The sequence below is a fragment of the Gossypium hirsutum genome, chromosome D08, assembly GCF_007990345.1.
Source record: "Gossypium hirsutum isolate 1008001.06 chromosome D08, Gossypium_hirsutum_v2.1, whole genome shotgun sequence".
Classification (NCBI taxonomy): Eukaryota; Viridiplantae; Streptophyta; class Magnoliopsida; order Malvales; family Malvaceae; genus Gossypium; species Gossypium hirsutum.
This window is the reverse complement of record NC_053444.1, coordinates 64,146,567-64,171,008: the sequence shown is the minus strand read 5'-3', so window position 1 is coordinate 64,171,008 and position 24,442 is coordinate 64,146,567. Positions and strand designations below refer to the sequence as shown.

The following is a 24,442-nucleotide window of genomic DNA, read 5'->3' as shown; positions in this document are numbered from 1 at the left end:
TTTGGGTTTTAATTAATTACGAGACTTTAGTCCAACTTAAACTAATGAACAGTATCGATAATTTAATTTGCATTAAAAATTTTAACATAAAAATATAAAAGGTATTTTTTAAATATAGTATTCAATTGTACTACTGTATTCTATTTTTGTACATATATTTCCATGTCTGTTTCCCTGCTGCGTAGCTTGAAATACAAAGCAGCATAACATGAGACAAGAAACATCACAGGATGTTTCTTGAAGGACTATTGTGGTTGATGTTTTGTAAGAATATTATTCAAAAGAGAGGTTGGTAGGCAGTGAAGTGCAAGTTTAGCCAAGTTCTGGTTGATGGTCCTACCCTTGCTCCATCACAAGTTGTAGTTTGAGGGGAACTACATTCATACTGAGAAAGATGCCTGACATGCTGACTATGGTTGAATCATACGAAATCCTCAAGGCACTATACAAGTTCTGTAAACTATATGCCACGAGTTTCAAAACTGTTGGACCCTGCTAAATCTCCCTCGAAAGAATGGGGTTGAAAATTTAAATGGAGTGCTTGATTTTATTGGATGGTGAAAAACCAAGTTATGTTGTGCACCTAATATATACCAGGTTAGCTATCTGTAGGGGAACCAAGGAGGGGATCATGAGCCATGGATAAAATAAAATAAATATTGGTCCCATTATTTGTCTTGCCACATAAAACAGACGCAAAATCACATGTTTACATATTCGACATTTCAAAGTCTTTAGTCTTTGTATTTTCTCGGCCAAATTGGCGATCATCAGGTATCACATGGTGTACCCTTGACAACATATATATGCCCAACTCTACTGATAGACTGATAACAAATTGCTGGCAAGAAATTTGAAACTTATCAAGCTAGCTACCCTAATAGATCTCTAAGATAAAAGAACCAAGGATGGTACGTAAGCGTTGCCTTCATCATGTTCTCTCCTTAACTTGATTACTCCAGTTTTGGATAGCTTTCCATACCCCTCGTTTAATATCTTGAACATTTAAGCACTCTGATGATCCTTGGTCATCCTGAAATGTTCAAAAACAAACTCAATCATTGGTCTTAAATTTAATTTTAATGCCTAATATGGAAACTTATTGTATGAGTAAGACTGAGTGCATTGCTGGGGTGCCACACACACAAATATATATTATGAATAAAGAAAGAGATGCATGCGTGCGCTTGTGAACGACTCAATTAACATATACATTTGTGTCAAATAAATATTGGTTTCTCACTTTTACTCCAACAGCTTCAAAAAGAAAACCTTCAGAACAGGAAACCCTAGCTTGGAAGATATCAAGACCCAGCTCTTCAAAGGCTTCCAATAAGAATACAAGCAGACCTCCACAGCATCTTTCGCTGAACACCTTGATGAGAAAACCTTTATCTTGAGCTTCAACCCTTAGTTGCTGATACATACACCAAAAGAGAAATCAGAATATGACTAGGAACATGTATACAAAATCAAGTTTAACCTAAACTTTAATTACCACAGGACAACTCTTCTGGCAAGTGGAGTTTTGTGCCATTGCAATTTCTTGATTAATTCTTTCAACCCTATGCTTCAGTTCATCGATGTATTTTGTTGCATCCAATATGATGGAGGTTTTACTGTACTGCAGAGATAAACATGGAAAAGGATTTCAAAAGTAGTGGAAAACCATGGAAGCCAATATTATGGTGGTGATTGCAGGCATAGAGAAGAGAAGTAAATATATGTATACATATATATTACCGCATGGGAGTTAGTGATGGAACGAAGGGTTCGCATCTTCTTACAGGTAGCAGCAGCCATCCTGCGCTCCCTAGAAACCACGTTCTTCATCTCTTTCTTTCTCTTTTAACTTCTCTCTTCCTTTACAGTTAATTTGATAGGGGTGGCTGTTTAAATAGGAGGGTGAAGAGCCAGCCAGCCCCATGCCAGTTTTATGTGACCCCCATGAATTGAGATGCCACTTTATTATTTGATCACATAAAATATAAATAAATTTGATCATATAAAATATAAATAAATATATAGTACATGATTAATTTCCTCCTCCACATTCCAAAACACGAATTCAAAGTTGGCTATGCCTATATATAGTAAGCCAACATCATCAGCAAATACAAAAATCAATGCAAATTAATCACCTTTATCAAATTCTTCACCGACGATCAAATCATTCACAACTTCATCTCTGCTCCTATATGGTTCAGGTTCACTTCCTTTTACCAATTGAATACTTTTTTTTATCCAATGAAATTGGTGACTATATATTATGATGTTTGTATCTAGGTTGGAAGAAAGTGATATCTAGATTTGAAGAATAAGAAGTTAACAAACCCAAGTTATTTGTAGCTAGGAATGTTAATTATTTACTTTCCTAAATTTTGTTCCTTTCCATATCCTATAAGAGTGGACTTCAATTCTGTGAGCAAAATAGATGTGGGGGGACCAAATTATGACTCAAAAGATTCTTATTTTTATGGGATGATGGTCTTCAAGTTTATATCAGTATTGGGAGAGGAAAACTATGTTTTGCATGTTGATGGATTGGAAGTCGATCATGGATGTACATGCATGTACACACATACATACATGGCAATCAATAGGTATGTGTGTATGTATGTATGTAAAGTAAGGGAATGGGGGGTGAGTGTGGTGGGGTTAAGATGAAAGGACGGCAGCGAAGGAATCTACTCGTGATTGCGACACCAATATCGAAAGTTGGAAGGGTAGCGTCAAAACATAACATGCATGTTCCACGCTGGAAGGGGGGAGGGGGGGATATTGTGAATGCCTCCAAGTTTCCCTCACGGGGAGGATAATTCTCTCTCTTTATAAAATCTCCACTTCTCTCTCCACTTTCCATTCTACTACCCTATCTATTTTTGCACTACACTTCCTTTTCCACCCTTGTTTTTGGTTTACTTTCCAAGAATGGGGAATTTCAAAATGAATTCATGATCTCAATTCCCTAAAATGATAGCAACAGTTAATCAATTTAGTTCTATTTCTTCTTTCCATCCTTTTATTTTTTTTAAAATGATAAATTAGTCCTTTCATTACTTTGCCGTAATTTGATCCCGTGCTTTATAAAAATTAAAAAATTAATCCAATTAAATAATATTGTTAAGCCTTACCATATTAAATCACTGACCTAGAAATTAACAATTCAATAACTTATATCAATGAAATTAGTAAAAATTGGCGATCATATAATTTATATACAATAAATTAGTAATAATAATAATAATAATATCTCAAGTTCATGTATTTACTAAAAACAAAGCTAACTTGTTAATTTTTATAAAATACGAAAATTAAATTTTGATAATCTAACATAAAGAGACTAACTGCTCATCTTTTATAAAACAAAGAGATGAAATTCATAATTAAATCATAAAGTTACATGCACTAGTTTTATCTTACACATGTGAAGGATATAATATATAATTAATAATACTTTACTTAAATAATTAATATGTCAATGAAAATATTATAAATAATTTTAATAATATTTATGAAAATGTTATCTTTCAAGAATTAAAAGCTTATATATATTCAAATAATTAATACAAGTAAATTACTTTATCAAACCATTTTTACTAATAAATCTAAAATTATTTAATATACATTAAATTTTTTATTTATTAAATCACGAAAATTTGAATAAATAATTTTTATATCCAAGCAGGTTAACTATATACAAAACAAATAAATTTATTACATTCATGAAATAACATTTTGTATGGAGGTGTTCATGGATTGAATCAAGTTATATGATCCGAAAAGTTTAAAATCTCTTACCAAATTCATTTGGAATTTAGTACATTAAAAAAGAGAAAAATCTAAAATATTATAAAAAAACCCAAAATAAATAAGATATTGCACAACCTTCCAATCAAAGAGGAAGAGATAATAAACCTCTATTTTTTTTATAAAGAATATGAGGAAAATTATATTAGTTCATTCTACTTTCTTCTTCAAGTGGTAACCAATTGAAAGAGTTGAAGGTGAACAAGAGTTTAATTTCTCAAATTTTCCCAGATAACATGATCCATAATTGTCTTTTATTACTTCTTTTTACTTTTGATCCAACAGTTCAGCTTTTTGTCATCTGAATAATTCCCACCGTAATCATCACTAAAGTATTTTTCGTTTGTTTTCCCCTTAAATTCGTGTTGCGTCTAGATCATACATGCATTCTGGTTTTGGTGGTCAATTTGATTTCATCATGGCCACAAAGAAACATCAGTCCCTGATATGCAGCCCCAAGTCCCTCGAATCAAGAGCCATGCGAAACTAGCGCCAAATCAACAAGGTCTAATATGCTGTTAATATATATTGCTCAATGTCCTACATGCATAGGCTCTACAATATATTTTTCGAAACGTGTAGGTCCATCTTTAATTAATTGTTATTCTGATTTTTGGAATAATTAAGATTGATTAGTTTAAGTAAATGAGGGGTATACTACTGCTAATTCATGTGTAATCGGTCGAGTGGGCTTCCTCGGAGATTCTCTGCATCCTCTATTCCACACGAGAGACCCCATTTTGTAATGATCACAACCAAACAAATCGATTACACATTTCCCTGCCCCATCCATGTCCCTAACCCTAACATGCAAATTTAGCCTCTAATTTAATTTATTTTAATTTAGACTTACTTTGACATAAAGTCTTGTCTAAATCTCTCCCCCCACCCCCCCCCCACCCCATCTTTTTATTGCTCTATTTTTTCCTTTGATTTAAGCTAAAATATTACAAATGTAATGCTATTTGAGTTCGAAAAGCAATCTTCTTTTTTATTTCGTCTTCTTAGAAATGGAAAATATTGAAATATATATATTTGGTTGAAAATTTTTTAAAAAAAATTTGAAAAAATGTGAAAATTAGAAAATAATAAAAATTTGTTTTTTTTTGTTTTCACTAATAATATTTTGTAAAAGTGAAAATAATAAAAATTAAGGTTTTAACTTTAAATGAATTAATACTAGTTTAAACCCATATAAAAAAATATTACAGTTTTTCAAATATTAACTTTGATACCTTATTTTAAATCCATATAAATATATTTTTTTATGTTTCTATTATAGAAAAATAATTACTAAATCTATTTTTTATTATTGAAAACAAATATTTTTTATATTTATTATGTATGTTTTTTAATTTTTAAAAAATAAAAATAAAAACTATTTTCTAAAAATAAAAATAAAAAATATTTTCAGAAACCATTTTCCACCAATTAAGATTTTAATTTTTAAAATAATAAAGACCAATAAAACTTGATTTTTTATAATGTTTGGATAGGGTAGTCAAATGAAATTCGAAATCATTTGAAACAAAACAATTGGGCATTACCATGACATGATTTTTGTGGAAGTGTGTCAACCAAATTTTTTTAAAGATATATTGTTTCGACCAACAAATTATTGTGAATTGGATCAAGTAAATCATATCCCTAATTTGAAAAGATTTGATCGATTAATTTAAAGACTTATTTTGAATATCTCTAAATTATCTTAGGATGCTTTTAATGTTACTTTTGTTGCTTCTTTGGTGGAGATCTGTGATTGTATTTGATTTGTATGTTAGTAAGTCTAAAAATGTTCTTATATGTGAGACTTGTCTTGGTGAATGTGATAGAGAATTTTAGCACCTGCCTGGTTCATTGGGAATAAGTGAATCACTTGATTTTACAAATTAAATTTTTAGGGGAAAATTTAGTGGAGAGAAATCTAGATCTTAAGTGTAAAAGTGAGGTTGGTACAGGTGAATGGTTGAAATTAAATCATTCTTTGTATAAAGTTAAAGATAATAAATACGCAAGTAATTACCAAACTGCATATATAATCAATTATTTTTTATGTTTCTACCAACCATGTGGTTATAACAGCTTATTTTGTACTTACAAAATTCAATTATTTTTCTCTCCCAATAATAAGTTGAAAGTTTCACCCATGTTAATGTCTTCAAAATGCTGGACTCAGCTCAAGATTACTCAGCCAAATTCTAATATATAATAGGATTCTTTGTTATTAAAGTCCACTTATTTATTTGCAATAATTGAGTTTAGGTGAGAATCCTGATTTTTTAAATTATTAATTAATTTTTTCATATTTAAAATAATTTATATTATTATAATAATTTATTTATTTTATAGTTTTAAGAAAATCAATAAAAATTACATAAAAAGATATTTAAATTCATATCACCAGCAACTTTATCACTTCAATCAAAACATTATTTTAATTTTTTTTATACATTTTAATACTATTATATAAACTATTTCGGCCCTACCTAACATGATGACATTTTAATGTACTATAAACAAAAATAACAATGTGGATTAAAAAGTCATTGGAGCGCATTTAATATTTTTAATCACATGTACTTACCTATTTAAATTTATTTTCACTCACGATTTAAATTATTTTATTTTATTTTCATACATATATATATATATGTTGTTAGTATTAGTTTCAAACCATATATTTCATTATTTAAACTTTCTGACAAAATTTGATATCTCAGCTTTTACAGTGTCACTGATTAATTAGCCCAAATACATTATTCTGATTAAAATGTTGATTTAACTTTTAAGAGTTGCCAACATTGCTAAAATTATGTATTAAATTCAATCCCATTGTAATATCATTTTTTAAAAATGTCAAAATGTTACACCAATAAATTTAACAGATGTACGAATAATAACAAATATTAATTGAACAAAAGAAAATTAATTCGTGATAAATAGTTGATAAATAGGAGAGAAAAGAAAGGCCATGCAGGGACATATATATTGTACATGTATGTTACAAGTAATATAAAAAGTAGAAAAAAGGGTAAAATAACGATATGGAATTAAATAAAATTAATGTGAGTTAGGAACAAAAGTGACGGTGAGGAAAACATCACGTGAGTCAATAATTGAAAATATTTTTAAAAAAAATTGATCATTTGTACTTTGAACAAGACTTGATGTTTATCACAACAACATGTATAAAATTCCAATGTAGAAAAATACAACATACCAAATATTTTCCTGGACAAGAGTTGATGTGATCTCACCAACCTCGAATAATTTCTCTCTCTTTCTTCTTCTCTTTAGGGTTTTTATTTGTTGATAATAGTGATTATTTTTTTACCTTAAAAAAGATAAATGACCAACAAAGAAATGAGATTCAACCTAATCAATATTCTAATTTTGCTGCATTAATAATATTAACAGAACATCAAAAACAACGAACTTAAAAATTCAATGATATGAAGATGGTGGCAATGTTAGTTGTAATCGAACAAACAACAATTGCGCAATCAATCAGATGCACTAATAATTTCTTCGTAGCAAAAGGAAATAATACCCCTAGCTAGAAATACAAATGAGTTGTTGAGCTTAAAAATTAATATTCAAGTTCAACTCAACTTGATTATCAAAAATTGTTATTAATTTCTTCAAGGATGAAGCTCCTTTAGAACAATAAGATTTTATGGTAAATCTGTATGAACTATAAAATAACGGAGATAGAGAATACATTAGGTCTACTAAAAATATATATTTATATCCATGTAAAGTTTTCTATTGAATTATACCAAAAGTAAAAGTGAATATTATTTAGAGTACATTTTAAGCCAAAAAAAAAAAAAGTGATTTTTCTGCTATTAGCAATTTTCTATTTTTTTTAGTTAAGCACTGCGATGATACTATGAAGTTATTGTTCTATTTGAGTGTTTTTTAAAGTAACCTAAAAGGAAAAGAAGTTGGATTAGAGCCCAGCGCAGGCCCATTAGTAAAATTCAGTGGGCTTTCAGTTCCGTTAATGTTGTTATCAAAGTTGGAAAATGGGTCGGCTCGCCGTCCTTTTTTGAACTCCTCCGTTCTTATTTCTTATCTTCTCTGAACACGCTGCAATAACCAAACAAACTCCTGTATTATTATTTTCTTAGCTTTGATTTCTTCCTTCTCCACCCGTTTTTCTTTGAATGCTGGAAGCTGAGGTAGAGGATGCAGAGAATTTGGCAATGGCGCATTGGCCTATTCCCGTCGATCTGTTCGTATCCGAGAAGCACCCTTCTCTCCCGCGTGGCCTCCTAGCATTCGCTGATTCTTCCGGCAACATCCTTTTCCGCCTCAACTCTCTATCTCATCACCCCAAAAAGACGCTTCGAATCCTCGATTCCGCCGGAAACCCTCTCATCTCTATCTACCGCCACCATGTTAGTTTCTCCCTATATCTTCATCTTCTTATATGCTGTGTATTGCTATCTGTTTAAACTTGGTTGATTAGGAAGTAGAAACCCCTTAAATTATTGATTCTTGTCATTGCTGTTCAACTTTATTTTATTTGGAGTTCCCTAGAAGTAAATGCACGTATGTTTCCTGGTTGAAGGATGGGTCTTGGCAAGGTTTTAAGGGTGATGATGGGCAGAAGGATTTGATATTCCAAGTGCAGAGGGTATCCAATAAATTCGCTAGAACTGAGTTGGAGGTATTTCTTGTTGCTGAAAACCACCGGGGAGAGTTAACTTGTGATTTCAAGGTCAAAGGCTGTCATTTCCAAAGATCTTGTACCATCTACAACGGCGATTCTATTGTGGCTCAGGTAGGTATAAAATCTCTATATATAAAAGCATTCCTATTTACAAACCACCAAGGCCTCGATGAGCCGTAATAGGCACTATTATGACCAATATGAGCTCAACTTTGTTCCTGCAAACATGGGTAATGAGAATGAGATGCTCATTTGTCTCCCAATATGCCCTTGGGCTATTGTTGTCATGTCCCTTCACCACTCTAGATAGCTTGCCTTCCCTACCGCGTTGACCAATGTCCAAGTGTCAAATAGCTATACTAACATGAGAGATCATAGAGATTTACTGAAGTAGTCTGATAATAGCGTAAACATAAAATATGATGCAATTGGCGGTTCTTGTTACAGTCCTCAGCTTAGTTGAATGTGTTACTGGATCCTACCTCCTAATCTCTTATACCATACTTCTTGTGCACATTTTGAGATTATAATCGTATACTTTCATTTATGCAGACCAGTCTCATGCACAAGCTTCGGCAGATTTATGTTAGTAGAAGGAAAATTCAACTAACCATGTTTCCTAGCTTTGTTGATCCTGCTTTGATTGTTGCAGTCGTGGTGATATTCTTGGTTAATGGTCCCAAAAAGTCCAAAATTTTGGATAAATTACCAGTATCGATATGAATATAAAAACCCATAAACTGAAAGCAGAGGGTGGTTAGATACCTATTACATTCACAGGCATTGTATTGTTATATTCTTTCGAGATTGTGTATTCTTTTCAATTCAATTATTTATGAAAGAAAAAGCCACATACATAATGTAAAAATTCAGCCTGAGTGTGGTAACAATTTATTTCCTTTAGATTCTCAAAATGTTTTGAGCATCTAAGCAATGCAATCAATCCATTTCTTAATGAAAAAAATTATCAATTGCAATGAAAAATAATCAATAATTTCTTAAAGATGAGAGCACTAGTCCACTACATTATCTGGGAATATAAAATGACAGCTTCAACCAAATATCTCACCAGATTTTTTTGAGAAAAGACACCATGACCGAACAAGCTAGTCTATCAATGCAGGTCTTTAAAACTTGTAGAGGCAATTTTATGTTCTCTATCTTTCTTATTTTACCGCATCAAAGGAAGTAACCATCTCATCTCTGCTCCATTTCCGTTGGATAAGTAGTACACTTTTTTCCAGCTTTCCTCCGAGAATGCTTCCCTTCTTACAAGCCTTTGCCTGCAACGTATGTAGGAGGTTAACAACAAACCATGTAACTCTACTAAAGGCTCGCACATAATCTACAAGAGAAAAATCAACGTATGCAAACCTGACGTAGTAATGGCAAACAGTTGCTGCCTCATCAGGACTGTAACGAGGCATGTTAACACGGGCACCAACAGGTATATCTGGCAAATCTAAACGAAGTTTTCCCACAGCAGTTGAATGAGAGAATGCACCAACCATCATGTCCTCATGCATCATGGACCTAAAGGCATTCACCTGCAAACAAACAAGTATAAAATCTTAAGATGATAAAAAGATAGTGATGATGGATGCGAGACCTACTGTTAGATCCAGATTCCACTCTTTTCAACAGAGAAACACACAAAAGAAAGTTAATACCTAGATTTCTATGTTAAGAACATAATCCACCAAGCAACATAAATGAAACAACGGAGTCGATATACCAACCATTGCAAGTTCTCTGGCGTGTATTGGTCGACAAGAACGGACAGTCACTGGCTCCTCATACTCACTGAAGGTAAACCAATTATTATACTGAGAACATAACAAGATACATCAGTAAAAATATGCCAACTATTTACAACAACAAAAAGTTAGAATAAAGTTCAATCATGTAGCTAGGGACTCTAAGAATGGAAATGTGGTGCCAACCTGGTCAATTGCTATAAGCACAGGGACATCTTTAACGAGTGATAATTCTTTCCTCAACCGAACTACAACTCCAACAGCTGCATGTGTGTACTTGATTCCCATTTGAACCAGGTCATACAATGTTGCCCCTTCAGGGAGGGCCATGGACTCAACTCCTTTCATAAATCCAACACCAGCACCTTCTCCCAATCGAATAGGATCAAAAATTTGGCATGGCAATTGTTGCAAGCGTGATTCATTGTATTTCAGAAAATCCTGTATAACCATAAACCACTAAGAACACGTTATACAACTTCATGGCATCAAACCAAGCGGACTTATTCTCTTTCTTTCTATTGTGGAAAGGACATGAGCATGAAAACAGTTTGAATTGACATAGAGAAAAGGTTCTTGCCTTGAGGACATTTTCAGCCTGTATAGGTGTGTCCCAAAAACCTGTTTCGGAATTTTTATAGAAGCATCCTCCATGCGTCCATTCACGACCTCTAGGAGCATAGAGAACAAGCCAACCCTCATCACGAGCCCAATGCACAAGCATTGCAAGCGCAATACTCTTCCCGCAGCTAACCGGACCGTCCAATACTATTTGCTTTCTCGCTTTAGGAGCTGAAAATGTAAATATCGGAATGAATTCACACCATAAATGCAATCTATTAGCAACACCACCTTCAAATAGCAGGGAAACAAACACTGACATTGTATCTTTGAAATATAGAAGATGAAAAAGATGCACCTTTAGCATTAGAAGACCACATTGGAGGATCTACAATGCGTCTAAAATTATCACGAAGATCCAAGAAACTCTGTCGAACAAGGAGTGCCGGCCTCATCGACTCCTTGAACTCCGTCACCATTCCCGTCGGCAAACCCTCCGGCAACACTTGGTTCAATCCCTTCTCACTGAACTTCATGTACGAGCAACAGTCTTTCCGAGTGAGCAGGGAAAGTAAGGGAGTGGAAGTGAACAAGGGACGTCCATTGGGACCCACATCTAGAGAAGGGTCATTCTCGTCCTCGACCAGGCGGCGGGCTCGAGCAGCCTCGAAGTCGTCGGCGCCGGCAGAATCGAAGTCATCACCAGTGGAGGAGGCAACGGAGGAAGAGGAACCGCCGTTCTTGGACTTGGTCTTGGACTTGGGATCGCCTTTCTTGGATTTCCCGTGGGAGGCCTTTGCGTTCTTGGAAGAATAGAGCTTGGATTGGGAAGAGATGAGGGGAGGGATTATAGGTGAATCAGCTCGTGGCTTTAAGAGCGTGGCTCGTTTTGCAATGGACCTCAACATTTCTTCGTTTCTTAGCTCTGCTTTATCAGTAAATTCTCTGTCTTCCTTCCCCTTTCTCAGGGTAAGAGTCAGGGGGTCTTAGGTTTTGGAGAAGAGAAGGGAAAAAAGCATAATTACATGAACCCAGTTTATTATCTACCAGAGCCCAACCTTTTAATTTGGGCTAAATTTGTTAACATTTAGATTTACAGCCCAAACCATAGCTTATTCAACCCAATAAAACCTTCCCATAGAAGAAGAAGAAGAGACACGTGAGATTCCCACTATACCCTTCAATTCCCTAATTTTCTACTTGGCGCCAAACCAGTCTTTTCAATTCCCTTGCAGTTCCGAGCCAATATCCAACCCTCAATGGACCCTTCTTCACTGAAACCTAGCCTCCTCAAGAACATCCTTGTACGCTTCCTTTCCTTCGGCGTCCTCATCTTCGCCGTCCGTTTTGCTTTCTTAGTCGCTATCAGGGGCCAATCCTGCTCCGTGGGCGATGACTTCTGCCTCTTCAACGTCCGCCACACGTCTTCCGTTGCCGTCCAATCTGATAAAAGATACATCCATTATTACGCCTCTGTTTTTCAAGACTTGATCGCCTATGGGTATCTTTCTCCCAACTCGAAGTCTCTTTGCATTGAAACCCTGACCGGAGAGGAAGTCCAAGCCTTGAAAAGAATCGGCGTTTTAGATTCCGTCGGGATTCCCAAAAGAGCATCACGGAAACTTCCCTTCAAAGGCAACACCTTTGACTTCGAGTTCTCAAGCGGTTTGGAGGGCTATCGTTTCCCGGTGGAGTTGGGTTCGGAGATTTGCCGGACGCTAAAACTAGGCGGGTTCTTGGTGGTTCACTTGACGGCTAAAGATGCCTACAGTTTTCAATCATTTCTTGATCTGTTTGATTGCTTGAGATTGATCAGGTCTCGTGAAACCGACGGCCCTGATCCTTCTACCAAAATCCAGGAGATTGTGATGAAGAAAGAGAGGCAGAAACAATCATCTCTAGGTAACAACAATAATTCAGAGTTGAGACGCGAAATAATCCGAAATGCGGAGCCTTTGATCGAACAAGAACCCTTAAAACCATGGATCACATTGAAAAGAAACATCCAAAACATCAAATACTTGACTTCAATGGTGGACATTAGTTTCAAACGCAAGTATGTCTACATAGACGTAGGAGCAAGAAGCTACGCATCAAGCATTGGCAACTGGTTCAAGAAACAATACCCGAAACAGAACAAAAACTTCGAAATATACGGCATTGAAGCCGATAAGGCATTTCATGAAGAGTACAAGGCGAAGAAAAGTGTGAAGCTATTGCCTTACGCGGCGTGGATTAGGAACGAGACATTGTTTTTCGAGATAACCAGGGATCCCAAAGGGAAGAGTACGGGAATGCAGCGAGGTAGAGGGATGGGGAGGATACACCCGGTTCAGTCATCAGCTAGCTACGTGGATGATGTGGATAAGATTCAAGGGTTTGATTTAGCAGAGTGGTTGAAGAGTGTGGTGGGCGAGAGAGACTTTGTGGTGATGAAAATGGATGTGGAGGGCACCGAGTTTCATTTGATGCCTAGGTTGATTGAGACCGGAGCAATCTATTTGATCGATGAGGTGTTTTTGGAGTGTCATTATGATAGATGGCAGAAATGTTGTCCTGGACAGAGAAGCCCCAAGTATCACAACACATATCGCCAATGCTTGGACTTGTTTACTTCTTTGAGAGCTAGAGGGGTTCTTGTACATCAATGGCGGTGATCATCGGTAATCGTACATTCTGTAAATGGTTCTCTTTTTCATCGTGTTTTTCTTTTTCTTTTCTGCTGTATCCTAAATGCATGTTCAGAGAATTTGTGTTTCAAGCATATACAAGATTGTTTCATTCAAAATATTGTTGTAAACTTGTTCACAGCCATTTGACCATGATGGAGCTTGCACTAGTCTTGCCATTTGGCCACAAGTTCCACCATCAGTTTCGAGTTCATACTATGACATTGGAATGATCATTATGAAAGGCCCTAATGATCGGGTTGCATCACCATACGCACGTCAAGAGCATGGAACAATACCCAGCATAAGCATCACAAGAAGAAAAGAGAAGGCAGCATCAATCAAAGAACTAGTCAAGCTCATTATGAACGACTTTAGGATGGCATATGCCGGATTCGTGGTCATTAGACTCCGGATGTCACGTCTCGATGATGGTTTTTGCAACAACAAACTTGTGCAGTAGGTCACCGTTCTAGATATAGCTCACAAGTTTAATGGTGTTATCAGAGTAGAAACAAATACTAATGGCAATAAATTAAAATAAGAATTTCACCATTCCAATTAGAGCGGTCTAAAGTTCATCTTCTTTATCCATCCAAAATATAAGAGGGTTTGAACAAATAGACAAAACTCAAATTTTCTGTGTCAAGCTTTGGATATAGTTTTTGAAGCTTAAGCTGGCAAAACCAAACTATATATATTCTTAAAATATTTGACCAAGAAGAAATATAAAAAACTCATAGTTTAAATACTCAATTCAATAGATTCTAGATTAGAAGATAAGAAATCATCAACGTCTTCAATCAAAACAGTGTATCTTGCAGAAGATACCACCTCAGTAATTATCACTAAAATCAAGAAAGAATGATGAAAATTTTGCAAAGACAAGAATGAACAAGAGCACCAAAAGCAACTAAGAATAAACAGTGAAATTCCTTGCAAGGCAAAAACAGAAATGAACAGGAGTAATTCCTTATAAAAAAACAACCAAGAATGAACCGTGATATTCTCTGCAAAAATATTGTAATCAGAGAATATATTCTCTTACAAATTATAACAATAATTTAAAAGGTTATTATGCAATCTTTGTAATAGTGTAAGGGATTGAGTTCTTAAAAAAAAAAATTGTAAAGAGGCAGGAGCCATCTATAAAAGGCTCCCAATTTTATAATAAAAGACACTACAAATGGTAAAACCAACCCAAACCCAAATATTAATAACATACAAATTTTAATAGTGGTTTTCAAGACACTAGTGGTTGGAGCTCTTACTCTGGAACAACTACATTAAAAAGTTTATATGAAACCAACATTGAGTGATATCCTAATCTATCATTCCAAATCGAATTGCTTTTCTAATATGGAATGGATTACCAAATTTGTGGTTTTAGTAATAAATAAAATTGTAATTGCATTTTTATTTAAAAATTTCACTTTTTGACTGGCTGAATTGGGCCAGGCCCACACTATCCCATATTATATAGGGTTGGGCTACGCTCAAGCTATTTATTTTGGAACTTTTTTAGGTCATAGATGGTTTTCTATAATTTTATGTATTTTTTATGATTATTATTAATTTTTAATAATTTATATTGTTTTATATAATTAAAAAATATTTTTTAAATTTTTTATAGTTTCATTTATATTAAGTTTTGGGTAAACTATCAAAATAGTCATTTTTATTTGCCTCAGGTTACATTTTAACCACTTATATTTGAAATGTTACGTTTTAGTCACTTACGTTATCATGTTGTAACATTTTAGTTACTGAGCCGTTAATTACCGTTAACAGTGTAATGGTAAGTTGACGTGGCACGTTAAATCATCATTTCAAATGAAAATTTTAGGTTAAATTCTACAATTGGTCCTTAATTTTTTTTGAATTTTGAGCAATTTAATTTTTTTATTTTATGTTCTTTTAATTTTTTTTCTTTATTCTCCATTCTCTTCTGCTTCTCCCTCTATTTTCATCTCTTCTTCATTTATTTTAATATAGTTTTTCTATGTTTTCCATTTGTTAGCCCACAAGCTTGCCTCATTCGAAAAAATTAAATTGTTCAAAAAAATAAAAGTATAGGGACTAGTTTTAACAAATGACAAATATAGAAAAACTACATTAAAAGAAATGGATAAGGGAGGAAAACAGAGGGGGAAACAAAAGAGGATGAAAAAAAAAAGGAAAGCTAAAAGAACATAAAAGAATAAAATTAAATTGCTCAAAACGAAAAAATATGGGGACGCTTGTATAAATTAACCTAAAATTTTTGTTTGAAATGATGATTTTACATGCCACGTTAATTTACCATTACACCGTTAACGACAATTAAAGGCTCAGCGACTAAAATGTTACAACGCAATAACGTAAGTGACTAAAACGTAACATTTCAAATATAAGTGACTAAAATGTAACCTAAGGTAAATAAAAGTGATTATTTTAGTAGTTTGCCCTTAACTTTTTATGTTCTTATTAATATTTTATTTTAAAATATTTTTAACAAATTTATAAAGGAAATAACAAATTTGTCATGTGACACAACTAAGTATGTAGCAAAATAATCCAAATGAAAACCAGAACTCGTGGGCCCTAGACATACCAATTTAGCATTGTTTCTCAGGAATATTTTTGAGATAAAAATATTACTAAACAAGATGTTTTGAGTTTTTTAAAATTACTTTTAGGATAAAAAGGCTTTGCAAAAACATTTTTTTATTTATTTATAGAAAACAGAAACAGAAAATTTATTTTTGGACTTAAAAATATTTGTGAAAGGTGATACTAAACCGTCCAATTAAAATAGGGGTGAAAAAATTAATATAATAATTAATAAGATAAATTGCTTAAATCTAATAATTTACTATTTGTGTCTAATTTCAATTTTAAAACATGACAGAGACAGACATATTACAAAAGTAATTAAAAGACGATGAAAATGTTTAAAAAAGAGAGAACACACGGTGCTCTGTTTTTTAAAACTAAAACAAAGCAACTTTTCCGGGTTAATTAGCAAATATCCAATTCCCACTTTTAAATTTTAATATGGGTTTTTTAAAATTTAAAAAATTAGATCGATTTTAGAGAGAGAAATAGAAAATATGTCAGACATATTTTTGTCCAAACAGTAATTTTTTTCACAGTTAAAAAATTCAACGGTTAAAACTTTTTTACTTTATTTGCTATATATACCCAATTCATTTTATTTCTTTTGCATTCAAATTTTAGTCTTTCAATTCTCTCAATTTTATTAATCTATTCTCTCAACTATTTTATTCTCAATTTTTCATTCAACTTCTCTCAAATTCTTGTTGTCTAAATTTTATATTTCGTAATTTCTTTGATTTTATTTTATTTTTATAATTTAAAAAATGTCAATGTTACTTATTCGTTTGGATGACAAACACATTTTCGGTGTTCAATTGTAAATAGTAAGAAAATATTATTAAATTTTGTAACTTTAATTAATTTAACTATTAAGTTGTTAACATTATTAATTTTATATTTTTTTATGTTTATATAATCAGATCAAATATTGGATTATCAAGACATACATGCATAATTTAAGAGCGAGAGCATTGCGTATTATTGAACAACACTTGCAAGAGGTAGGATTCTTGCATGTGTCTTGTAAGCTCGGGAGACTAAATTGGATCCAACACTTATCAGCGCTTTGGTGGAAAGATGGAGACCCAAGACACATATTCCATCTTTCGTGTGGTTAGTGTACAATTACACTCGAAGATGTAGCATTACAATTCAATTTACCGGTTGATGGGGCAGTCGTTACAGGGGTAGTCGGTGTTGGTGATTGAAGCGCAATTTGTGAGCAACTATTAGGCAATGTGACAGACAAGTTTAGTGGTAGTCGGATAGTGATGAAATGGTTAGAAGCCAATTTTAATTATATCGACAACTCCGCTAGTGTCGTTGAAAGATAAGAATACACACGATCATTCATCTTGTGACATACCTGCAACTAGAGGTGATCATGGGTCGGGCTGAGCCTTAATAGAATTTTAGGCCCATTTTTTAGGCCCGAAAAATGGGCCTAAAATTTTGACCAAACTCGACTCGTCCATATTTTTTATATTTTTATTTTTATATAAAAATAAATATAAAAAATATAATACATCAAGTACACTAAAAACATTAAAATAATTATTTCCCAACAAATTGAAAATAAATTAAAAAATTAATTATACTTAAATAACAGTAAGATAGGTGCAACATAGCAAGCAAATACATTTAAAATAGTAACAAAATTAACAATAAAACAAGAGTTATAAAATATCCAAACAATAACAAAGTAGTAGGGGTGTGCATAATTCGGGTAAAACCGAAAAAATTCAGTTAACCAACCGAATTTGGTTAATTGGTTGGTTAACCGAATTTTTTCGGTTAGGGTCGGTTAATTTTTTTTATAATTTTTCAGTTGGGGGTCGGTTAATTTTTTTATAATTTTTTTATTAACGGTTAATTCGGTTCAAAACCGGTCGATTAACCGAATTTTTTCGGTTTAACCAAAAAAATTAATAAAAAAATTATTCAACCCAACCCAATTACTCAACCCAATAAAACTAAAACTAAAGTCTACCCAATTACCAACCCAATAAAAATAAAACTAAAGTCTAACTCTAATGGTACGTTTGGTTCACTGTAATGGAATAGAGCTATAATTGAATGGAATTGTAATAGAATAGAGCTGTAATGGAATAGAGATGTAATAGTAATTGAATTGTTTGGTTGAATGGAATGGAATAAAGCTGTAATAGTATTCTTGTATTTGATTGAATGAAATGATGTTGTAATAGCATAAAGAAAAAAATTAAAATGACTAAAATACCCTTAACAGAAATTTTTTTTAGGTAGATGATTATTGTTATTGTTATTAAATTTTAATAAGATTATTATTAAAAATGATTTAATAAAAATAATAAATAATTTAACCATATTTTAACATTATTATTAAATATAATTTAATAAAATTTTGTATAATTTAATAAAATTCTTAATATAATTATTATTATATGAATTTACTAAAATCATAATATATAATACTATAAAAATATATATAATCTACTTTATTATTTTTAAACTGCAATACATATTTAATATGTTAAAATATCATTAGTGAAACAAATAAATTAATTATTCTACAATAAAAAAATAAAATATTAGAAGTAATAAATAACTTGGGAATTATATTTGACATCCAAACATAATATTCATATATTAACAAAAAGTTACATGATTTCATTAGTTTATATGTCATAAACCATATATTATTAAGCATATGTCATAATTTATTAAGCATCTGTTGCAACAGGTAGTTGTTCTTGAGACGTTATCTTGAACCTATCATAGGCTTGAATTTGATCCTGAATTTAGTGATAGATGTAATAATAGCCCTAAAGAGTTAGTTGAAGAGGAAATTTTTAGCTTGCCTAGAGTTTCCTCTCTTGTTCATATATTGTTTCATCAGACAAATTATTAGAAGTTCAAAACTTGAGAAGGTTGAATGCTATGATGTTTGGAAGAGGTATAGATGCTCTAAAATTATTAAATATTTGGGTCCAATCATCTATTACGACATCATTAGCCTTGTTCACTACACAACAATTTCATTCACCTCCAAAAAGTGAATGTTTCAACAAAGTTGCCATCATGACTACATAGAACAATAAAGAAACATACAGAAAAAATTGTGAAGAACTTGGTACTGCTGTGTCTCAAAATTTCACATCAGTTGTCCATGTACCTTGCACACTAGGTGTTTAGTTACATGCCTTGTCTTCAATTTCACCACCTTTCTTCCCAATGCGTTTCTTAGCCTGGTTGCAGAAAGAAGGATATCTTCGGGAGTCATATTCTTCACGCATACCACCCGCTCATTTTTGTTCTCTGAGAAATTGGCAAGATACATGTTTTCAGACATGGTTAAAAACATCGCATACGTGAATGCATCATGTCTGAAACTCATCCAAGAAAGAGTATCTTACTGTAAAAGCCTTTCAAATGTGGATGCTGCCCACGAATGAGTTCAGTAACCACCTCCAGCTGAGGGTTTTTCTCTTTAAAAGTTGGTAACTCTGACTCCATAAATGCCCTGGCATAACCATGAGTTTGAAGAATTCAGAATCCATTTAAAGAAGAGAATTCATATTTGTACATGCTTCTTGTAACGACCCAAAATCCGTGGGCACCGGAAAAGTACATTATCGGGCCTCCGTCTTAGTACACCGAGTTAGTAAATAATTATTAGGAGTAATTATGAGTTTAGTTGAGTGCTTAATTAGGTATTAATTAGGTAAATTTAGTCTAATTAAGAATAATTAGGAAAAAAAGGATCAAATCGAAAAAAGAGTGAAAGTCTAATTATAGATTAAAAGAAAGAAAGAAAAGACTAAAATGACAATTAAGCCATTTACATGAAAAGAGGCGTCATATATGCATTAAATACAAGATTTTGTTTAAGTTATATATAAATATTATATGTATATAATTATTATAATTATTTATTCAAATGGTAATTTATATTAATTATTTTATTTTATTATGGAATAAATTAAAATTAAGACAAATGTGTGGTGATAAGATGGTACAAGTGTAATAATATATATATACTTGTATTATAATTATTATTTACTTAAAATTTAAGTAAAAAGATATTAATTAATTAATTAATTATATTATGAGATTTTTTATTTGATAAACAAATTAAATAATGATAATTGTATGGTGTTGATGGTATCCAAATGTGAATATATGATTGAATATTTAATAGATATTTAGAATAAAATATATATTATTATAATATAAAGTAAAATAAAAAGAAACAAAAGAACAGAAAAAGAAACAGAGAAAGAGACGAAACAGAGGAGAAACAGGGGAGAAAGAAAGAAAGAAAAAGAAAAAGGGAAAATAGGGTTTTTAAAGCTTAGAGTTTAATTTGGTAAGTCAATTAAGCCATTTTCTTTAAATTTTAATGTTTTAGAAGTTTTAAAATAAAGTTTTGTTGAAAATAAGTTGAGGTTTTGGAAGTTAATAGATTTTTTAGTAGGGTTTATGTTTGAATAAATGATGGAATTGAGGGTTTATTTGATAGAAATTTTGATTGGAATTGAATAAAGGATTGGATTGTAAACTAAGCTATAAGTTTTGAATTTTAGGGATTAAATTGAAATAATTTCGAAATTATGAAAACATGATAAAAATTAGATAGTTAAATGTGAGTTTGTCAAGAAATTGAGCAGCAAGAAGGTGTGAATTAAGAAAGAAAAATATATAGGTTTAGTTAGGATTAAATTGGAATTAAAGTAGAAGTTAAATAAAAATTTCAGTAGTTAAATTATATTGTATTAATGATTATGAAAATTATCTTAAATTTTTTCGTAGCTAATATCGCACCCGAGGCATCCACGAAGAAAGGAAAAGAAAAAGTGGACGAGGAATAGACACGAGAATCACGGTTTGTATCACTATAATTCAAACTTTATTATTATTAAGTGTTTAATTTGCTAATTATGTGTGGTAAGTATTTTAAGGTAAGTGTTTAATAAATGATAAATTTATAATGTGATATTGAACTGTGAAACTGATTGAAATAAAGAATTTATAATTGATACTGAACTAAGATGAAAATTGTATTGAAAAAGTGAATTAAATACCCTATTAACTAGTCGGGCTAGTCGGATATAGTTGGCATGCCATAGGATATGGAAGAGTACGGGGTATTTGCCGGCTTACTGATCAGGCACTTATGTGCCGACTACTATTACTGTTACCGATTCGGCACTTTGTGTGTCGAATACTGTTACTGTTACCGTTACCGATTCGGCACTTTGTGTGTTTGGTTGGAATCCGTGTATCCGCCAAGTCCGAGTCAAGTTAATAGGGATAAATGAAATAAATTTACTGATAAAACTAATCTCGAATGATATAGTATATGTGAAAAGTGAAATTTGAAATAAAGAAATAAGAATGATATTTATATATATAATTAATTGATAATATAAAAAGATTGAATTGTTTATTAGTAGTGATAATTGTAATAAAAAGTATGTGTGTGATTTAATGTATTTAATTATAGATTGAATTATAGTGATATCACTGAGTATATGCATACTCAGCGTACGGTTGTTTCCGTGCGTAGGTTGTAGAAGTCAAGTACTAAACCAGCATCCAAAGCCAGACCTGACTTCAGCAAACTTTTGGTGATGTATATTTTCTTTTGGTAATGTGGCATGTATATAGAATTTGTATAAAGGTTATTATGTTTTAATATAAATGGTTTAAAAAGTTAGTTTTATAAGTTTATGAATTATAATGAAAGAAGTTTATCTATTTTTATTTACTTTAGTACATTGTTAAATTTAAATTAATATTATGTTGATTAAGTTGATTAGAAGGTATTTAGAATAGGAATTGAGAATGTGAAATGAATTGGTTGAATTGATTGTGATTAGAAATGAGATGGTTTTAATTGCAGGGGGTTTTATGTAAAAATAAGTAGAAATGCAGCTGAAATTTTGTAAAAAAAAATAAAAAAAAATTGGAGTACTTGAACGAGTTTCATTTCACTTTTAATTCACGTTTTAGATTTCAAAAGTTTATTACAGGGACTAGTTTTACAATTATATTATGAATGTTATTTTATTATGAATTATTCGTAAATTGTTGATATGTCTGGTAATACCTCGTAACCCTATTCCGGCGACGATTTGGGGTTAGGGGGTGTTACACTTCTTGTTATTATTAATTATAACAGAGCTGAGCTTGAGACTACCATGATATATGAGTCAAAAACGAAATGTTAACAAAGTATGGCCTTTTCATTTACCTTACTTGAATAATACCTCAAGTTGAAATGCAAATCTTAAGTAACTGTTTTATTTAGACAGGATAATATTATTACCATACTGTCACTCAAGGCCAAAACAACATTTGAGAAAATATATCATTGGTAAGCAATGACGTTTTCTCCATCACATATATCAATATGATAATGGTACAAAACCAAGAGTAGATTGGCCTAAACAAACAAATAATTAACTGTAGTTAGATCATTGCAGTAAACCGCATCAACATGTTGGCAGAAGCAGCATGCTATTAAATTAAAACCAAGGAACCAGATATCTATTGGTTATGCTACTCCACTCTCTCTCCACCACTTAGTTATAACAATAAAAAAACTATCTGCTACATTATTTTTTTTCCATGAATAATATGTATTATATCAAAATTTCAATTTTCATAATCTTTTGTTACCTTTATTTCCTCACATGCACTGCACGTCTCACCCATAAGATTGGTAAGGAACATTACACATATGAACAGGAACACACAAATACACGCACAAAAGAAAGAAACATTAAGAATAGACAGATAGCTTACCATTCTTCGATCAATCATAGAGCATCCATCAGCACAGATCATAACCATCTGCTAACTGTTTAAGGTTCACAATCATTACATTGATTACGTTCAATATCAGCTCTCAAATAGTTATAATCACCATGCTCAATTAATGCATTCATTCAACAATGACTCAGCCTAGTCTGGTCTCATCAGATATCATCAAAGATATTCTTTTCACCTTCGCACAAAAAGAGATCATCTTGAATTCAATGCAAAACAATGATACATTTTCAAACAGATATATTTTTATTATCCTCCTCATCTAGTGGTAACAAAAGTTTATTAAAATTCCAAAATGAAACATTATAAAATAAAACAACCAACCAAATACTAAAATCAATGACAGAGTCAATCAGATAATACCAGAAAATAGAAAACAACTCCTTATATAACAAAATTCTTGGAGAGGGAGAAGAAACACTGGAAAAAGGAAGAGAAGAAAACTCATTAGTCTTGAGCGAGAAAGAATGGTTTTTGGGGATGGGTTTGGAAGAAAGAGAGGGAAGGAAGTATTTAGAGGGATTGTTTAGAGGGAAGAAAGAATGGTTTTTGGGGATGGTTTTTGAGGAATTGTTTAGAGGTCACGAAAACGGTAGTTTGGGAGGCAAAAGAGGAGAGATTGCAAAGGAGGAGATGGAAGCGTTGATTGTGGAAAGGAAGACGCAACATCACCCAAATATTCATATGCTTGCTTGGCTACCTGCTTGTTTTTCCTTCTACCGGAGTTGAAGGAAGGAAGGGAGTGGCTGTCGGTGAGGCTGAGTCTGAACATTTTTTAGGCGAGAAATTGAGGGGGGTAAAATTGATTTTCTTAAACAACGAATCAACATTCGACGGAGAGGAGAGGGAACAGAAATGCTCATTAAGCAAACAATCAATTAAAAAAAGAAGAAGAACGTGATCAAAAAGTACAGAGGAGAAACGTTAAAAGAAGGAAAAATCAAATAAGGAAAAAACACCATTACCTGAAATATGGGAACAGAAGGAGAGAAAGTTACAGATTTGTCGGAGAAGATGAAGGAGAATATCTGAAATATGGCAAGAGGTTTGAGGGCAGAAATTGTGTAGAGAGTTCGACGACAGATGAAAGAAAAGATAAAGGAGGGCAAAATTTGGAAAATGGGAAAAAGAGAGCCAAACGGAATAGCTATTCAGGTATGTGGGCAATGAATGGCTATTACAGCCTTTAGCTGTAATAAGGCCTGAATGGAATCAGGCTGTAATCCTTTTACAGCCAACCAAACATTGGTTTGGTGGTGGGCCCACCGAATTGGGGATGCAAATGGAGATTTTTTAGTGAGAAGAAATGGATATAAATGGAGAATATTAAAGACTTACATTTTAATTATGTGTTAATTTCATGACTTGTGTAATATTTTTAATTATGTAGTGATTTAATTCGGGTAATTCGGTTAATTCGGTTAATTCGGTTAATTTTTAACCAAAAATAAAAACTATACAATTTTTAGTTAATTCGGTTAACCGACCTAATTAACCGAAAAAATTTTCGGTTCGGTTAATGGTTTTTAAAAAAAATTCGGTTTGGTTAACAGTTA

At 32.3% G+C, this 24,442-nt stretch overlaps 4 protein-coding genes and 1 long non-coding RNA gene across 5 annotated transcripts; 2 read left to right on the top strand and 3 right to left on the bottom strand.

The window, feature by feature from the left end:
* Positions 1-648: 648 nt before the first annotated feature.
* On the bottom strand, positions 649-1,934 carry LOC107933782 (uncharacterized). The gene is made up of 4 exons (XM_016866064.2): positions 1,744-1,934; positions 1,499-1,624; positions 1,244-1,417; positions 649-1,033 (listed from the first exon to the last, which is right to left on the bottom strand). Exons 1-4 carry the CDS (start codon positions 1,831-1,833, stop codon positions 932-934), a joined length of 492 nt encoding a protein of 163 aa, XP_016721553.1. The 5' UTR covers positions 1,834-1,934; the 3' UTR covers positions 649-931.
* A 5,911-nt stretch (positions 1,935-7,845) lies between these two features.
* On the top strand, positions 7,846-9,356 carry LOC107933804 (protein LURP-one-related 7). The gene is made up of 3 exons (XM_016866087.2): positions 7,846-8,213; positions 8,387-8,599; positions 9,041-9,356. The coding sequence occupies exons 1-3, from the start codon at positions 7,980-7,982 to the stop codon at positions 9,209-9,211; spliced, it is 618 nt and encodes a 205-aa protein (XP_016721576.2). The 5' UTR covers positions 7,846-7,979; the 3' UTR covers positions 9,212-9,356.
* A 103-nt stretch (positions 9,357-9,459) lies between these two features.
* On the bottom strand, positions 9,460-11,898 carry LOC107933803 (28S ribosomal protein S29, mitochondrial). The gene is made up of 6 exons (XM_016866086.2): positions 11,165-11,898; positions 10,826-11,037; positions 10,432-10,686; positions 10,228-10,314; positions 9,863-10,035; positions 9,460-9,771 (listed from the first exon to the last, which is right to left on the bottom strand). The coding sequence occupies exons 1-6, from the start codon at positions 11,712-11,714 to the stop codon at positions 9,660-9,662; spliced, it is 1,389 nt and encodes a 462-aa protein (XP_016721575.1). The 5' UTR covers positions 11,715-11,898; the 3' UTR covers positions 9,460-9,659.
* Positions 11,899-11,954: 56 nt separating this feature from the next.
* LOC107933783 (uncharacterized) lies at positions 11,955-14,039 on the top strand. Its single transcript, XM_041098818.1, has 2 exons — positions 11,955-13,469; positions 13,618-14,039. Exon 1 carries the CDS (start codon positions 12,066-12,068, stop codon positions 13,461-13,463), a length of 1,398 nt encoding a protein of 465 aa, XP_040954752.1. The 5' UTR covers positions 11,955-12,065; the 3' UTR covers positions 13,464-13,469; positions 13,618-14,039.
* A 4,986-nt stretch (positions 14,040-19,025) lies between these two features.
* On the bottom strand, positions 19,026-24,084 carry LOC107933746 (uncharacterized). The gene is made up of 4 exons (XR_001693696.2): positions 23,852-24,084; positions 22,863-22,917; positions 19,469-19,575; positions 19,026-19,370 (listed from the first exon to the last, which is right to left on the bottom strand). It is a non-coding gene; the product is annotated as an uncharacterized lncRNA (long non-coding RNA).
* Positions 24,085-24,442: the final 358 nt, after the last annotated feature.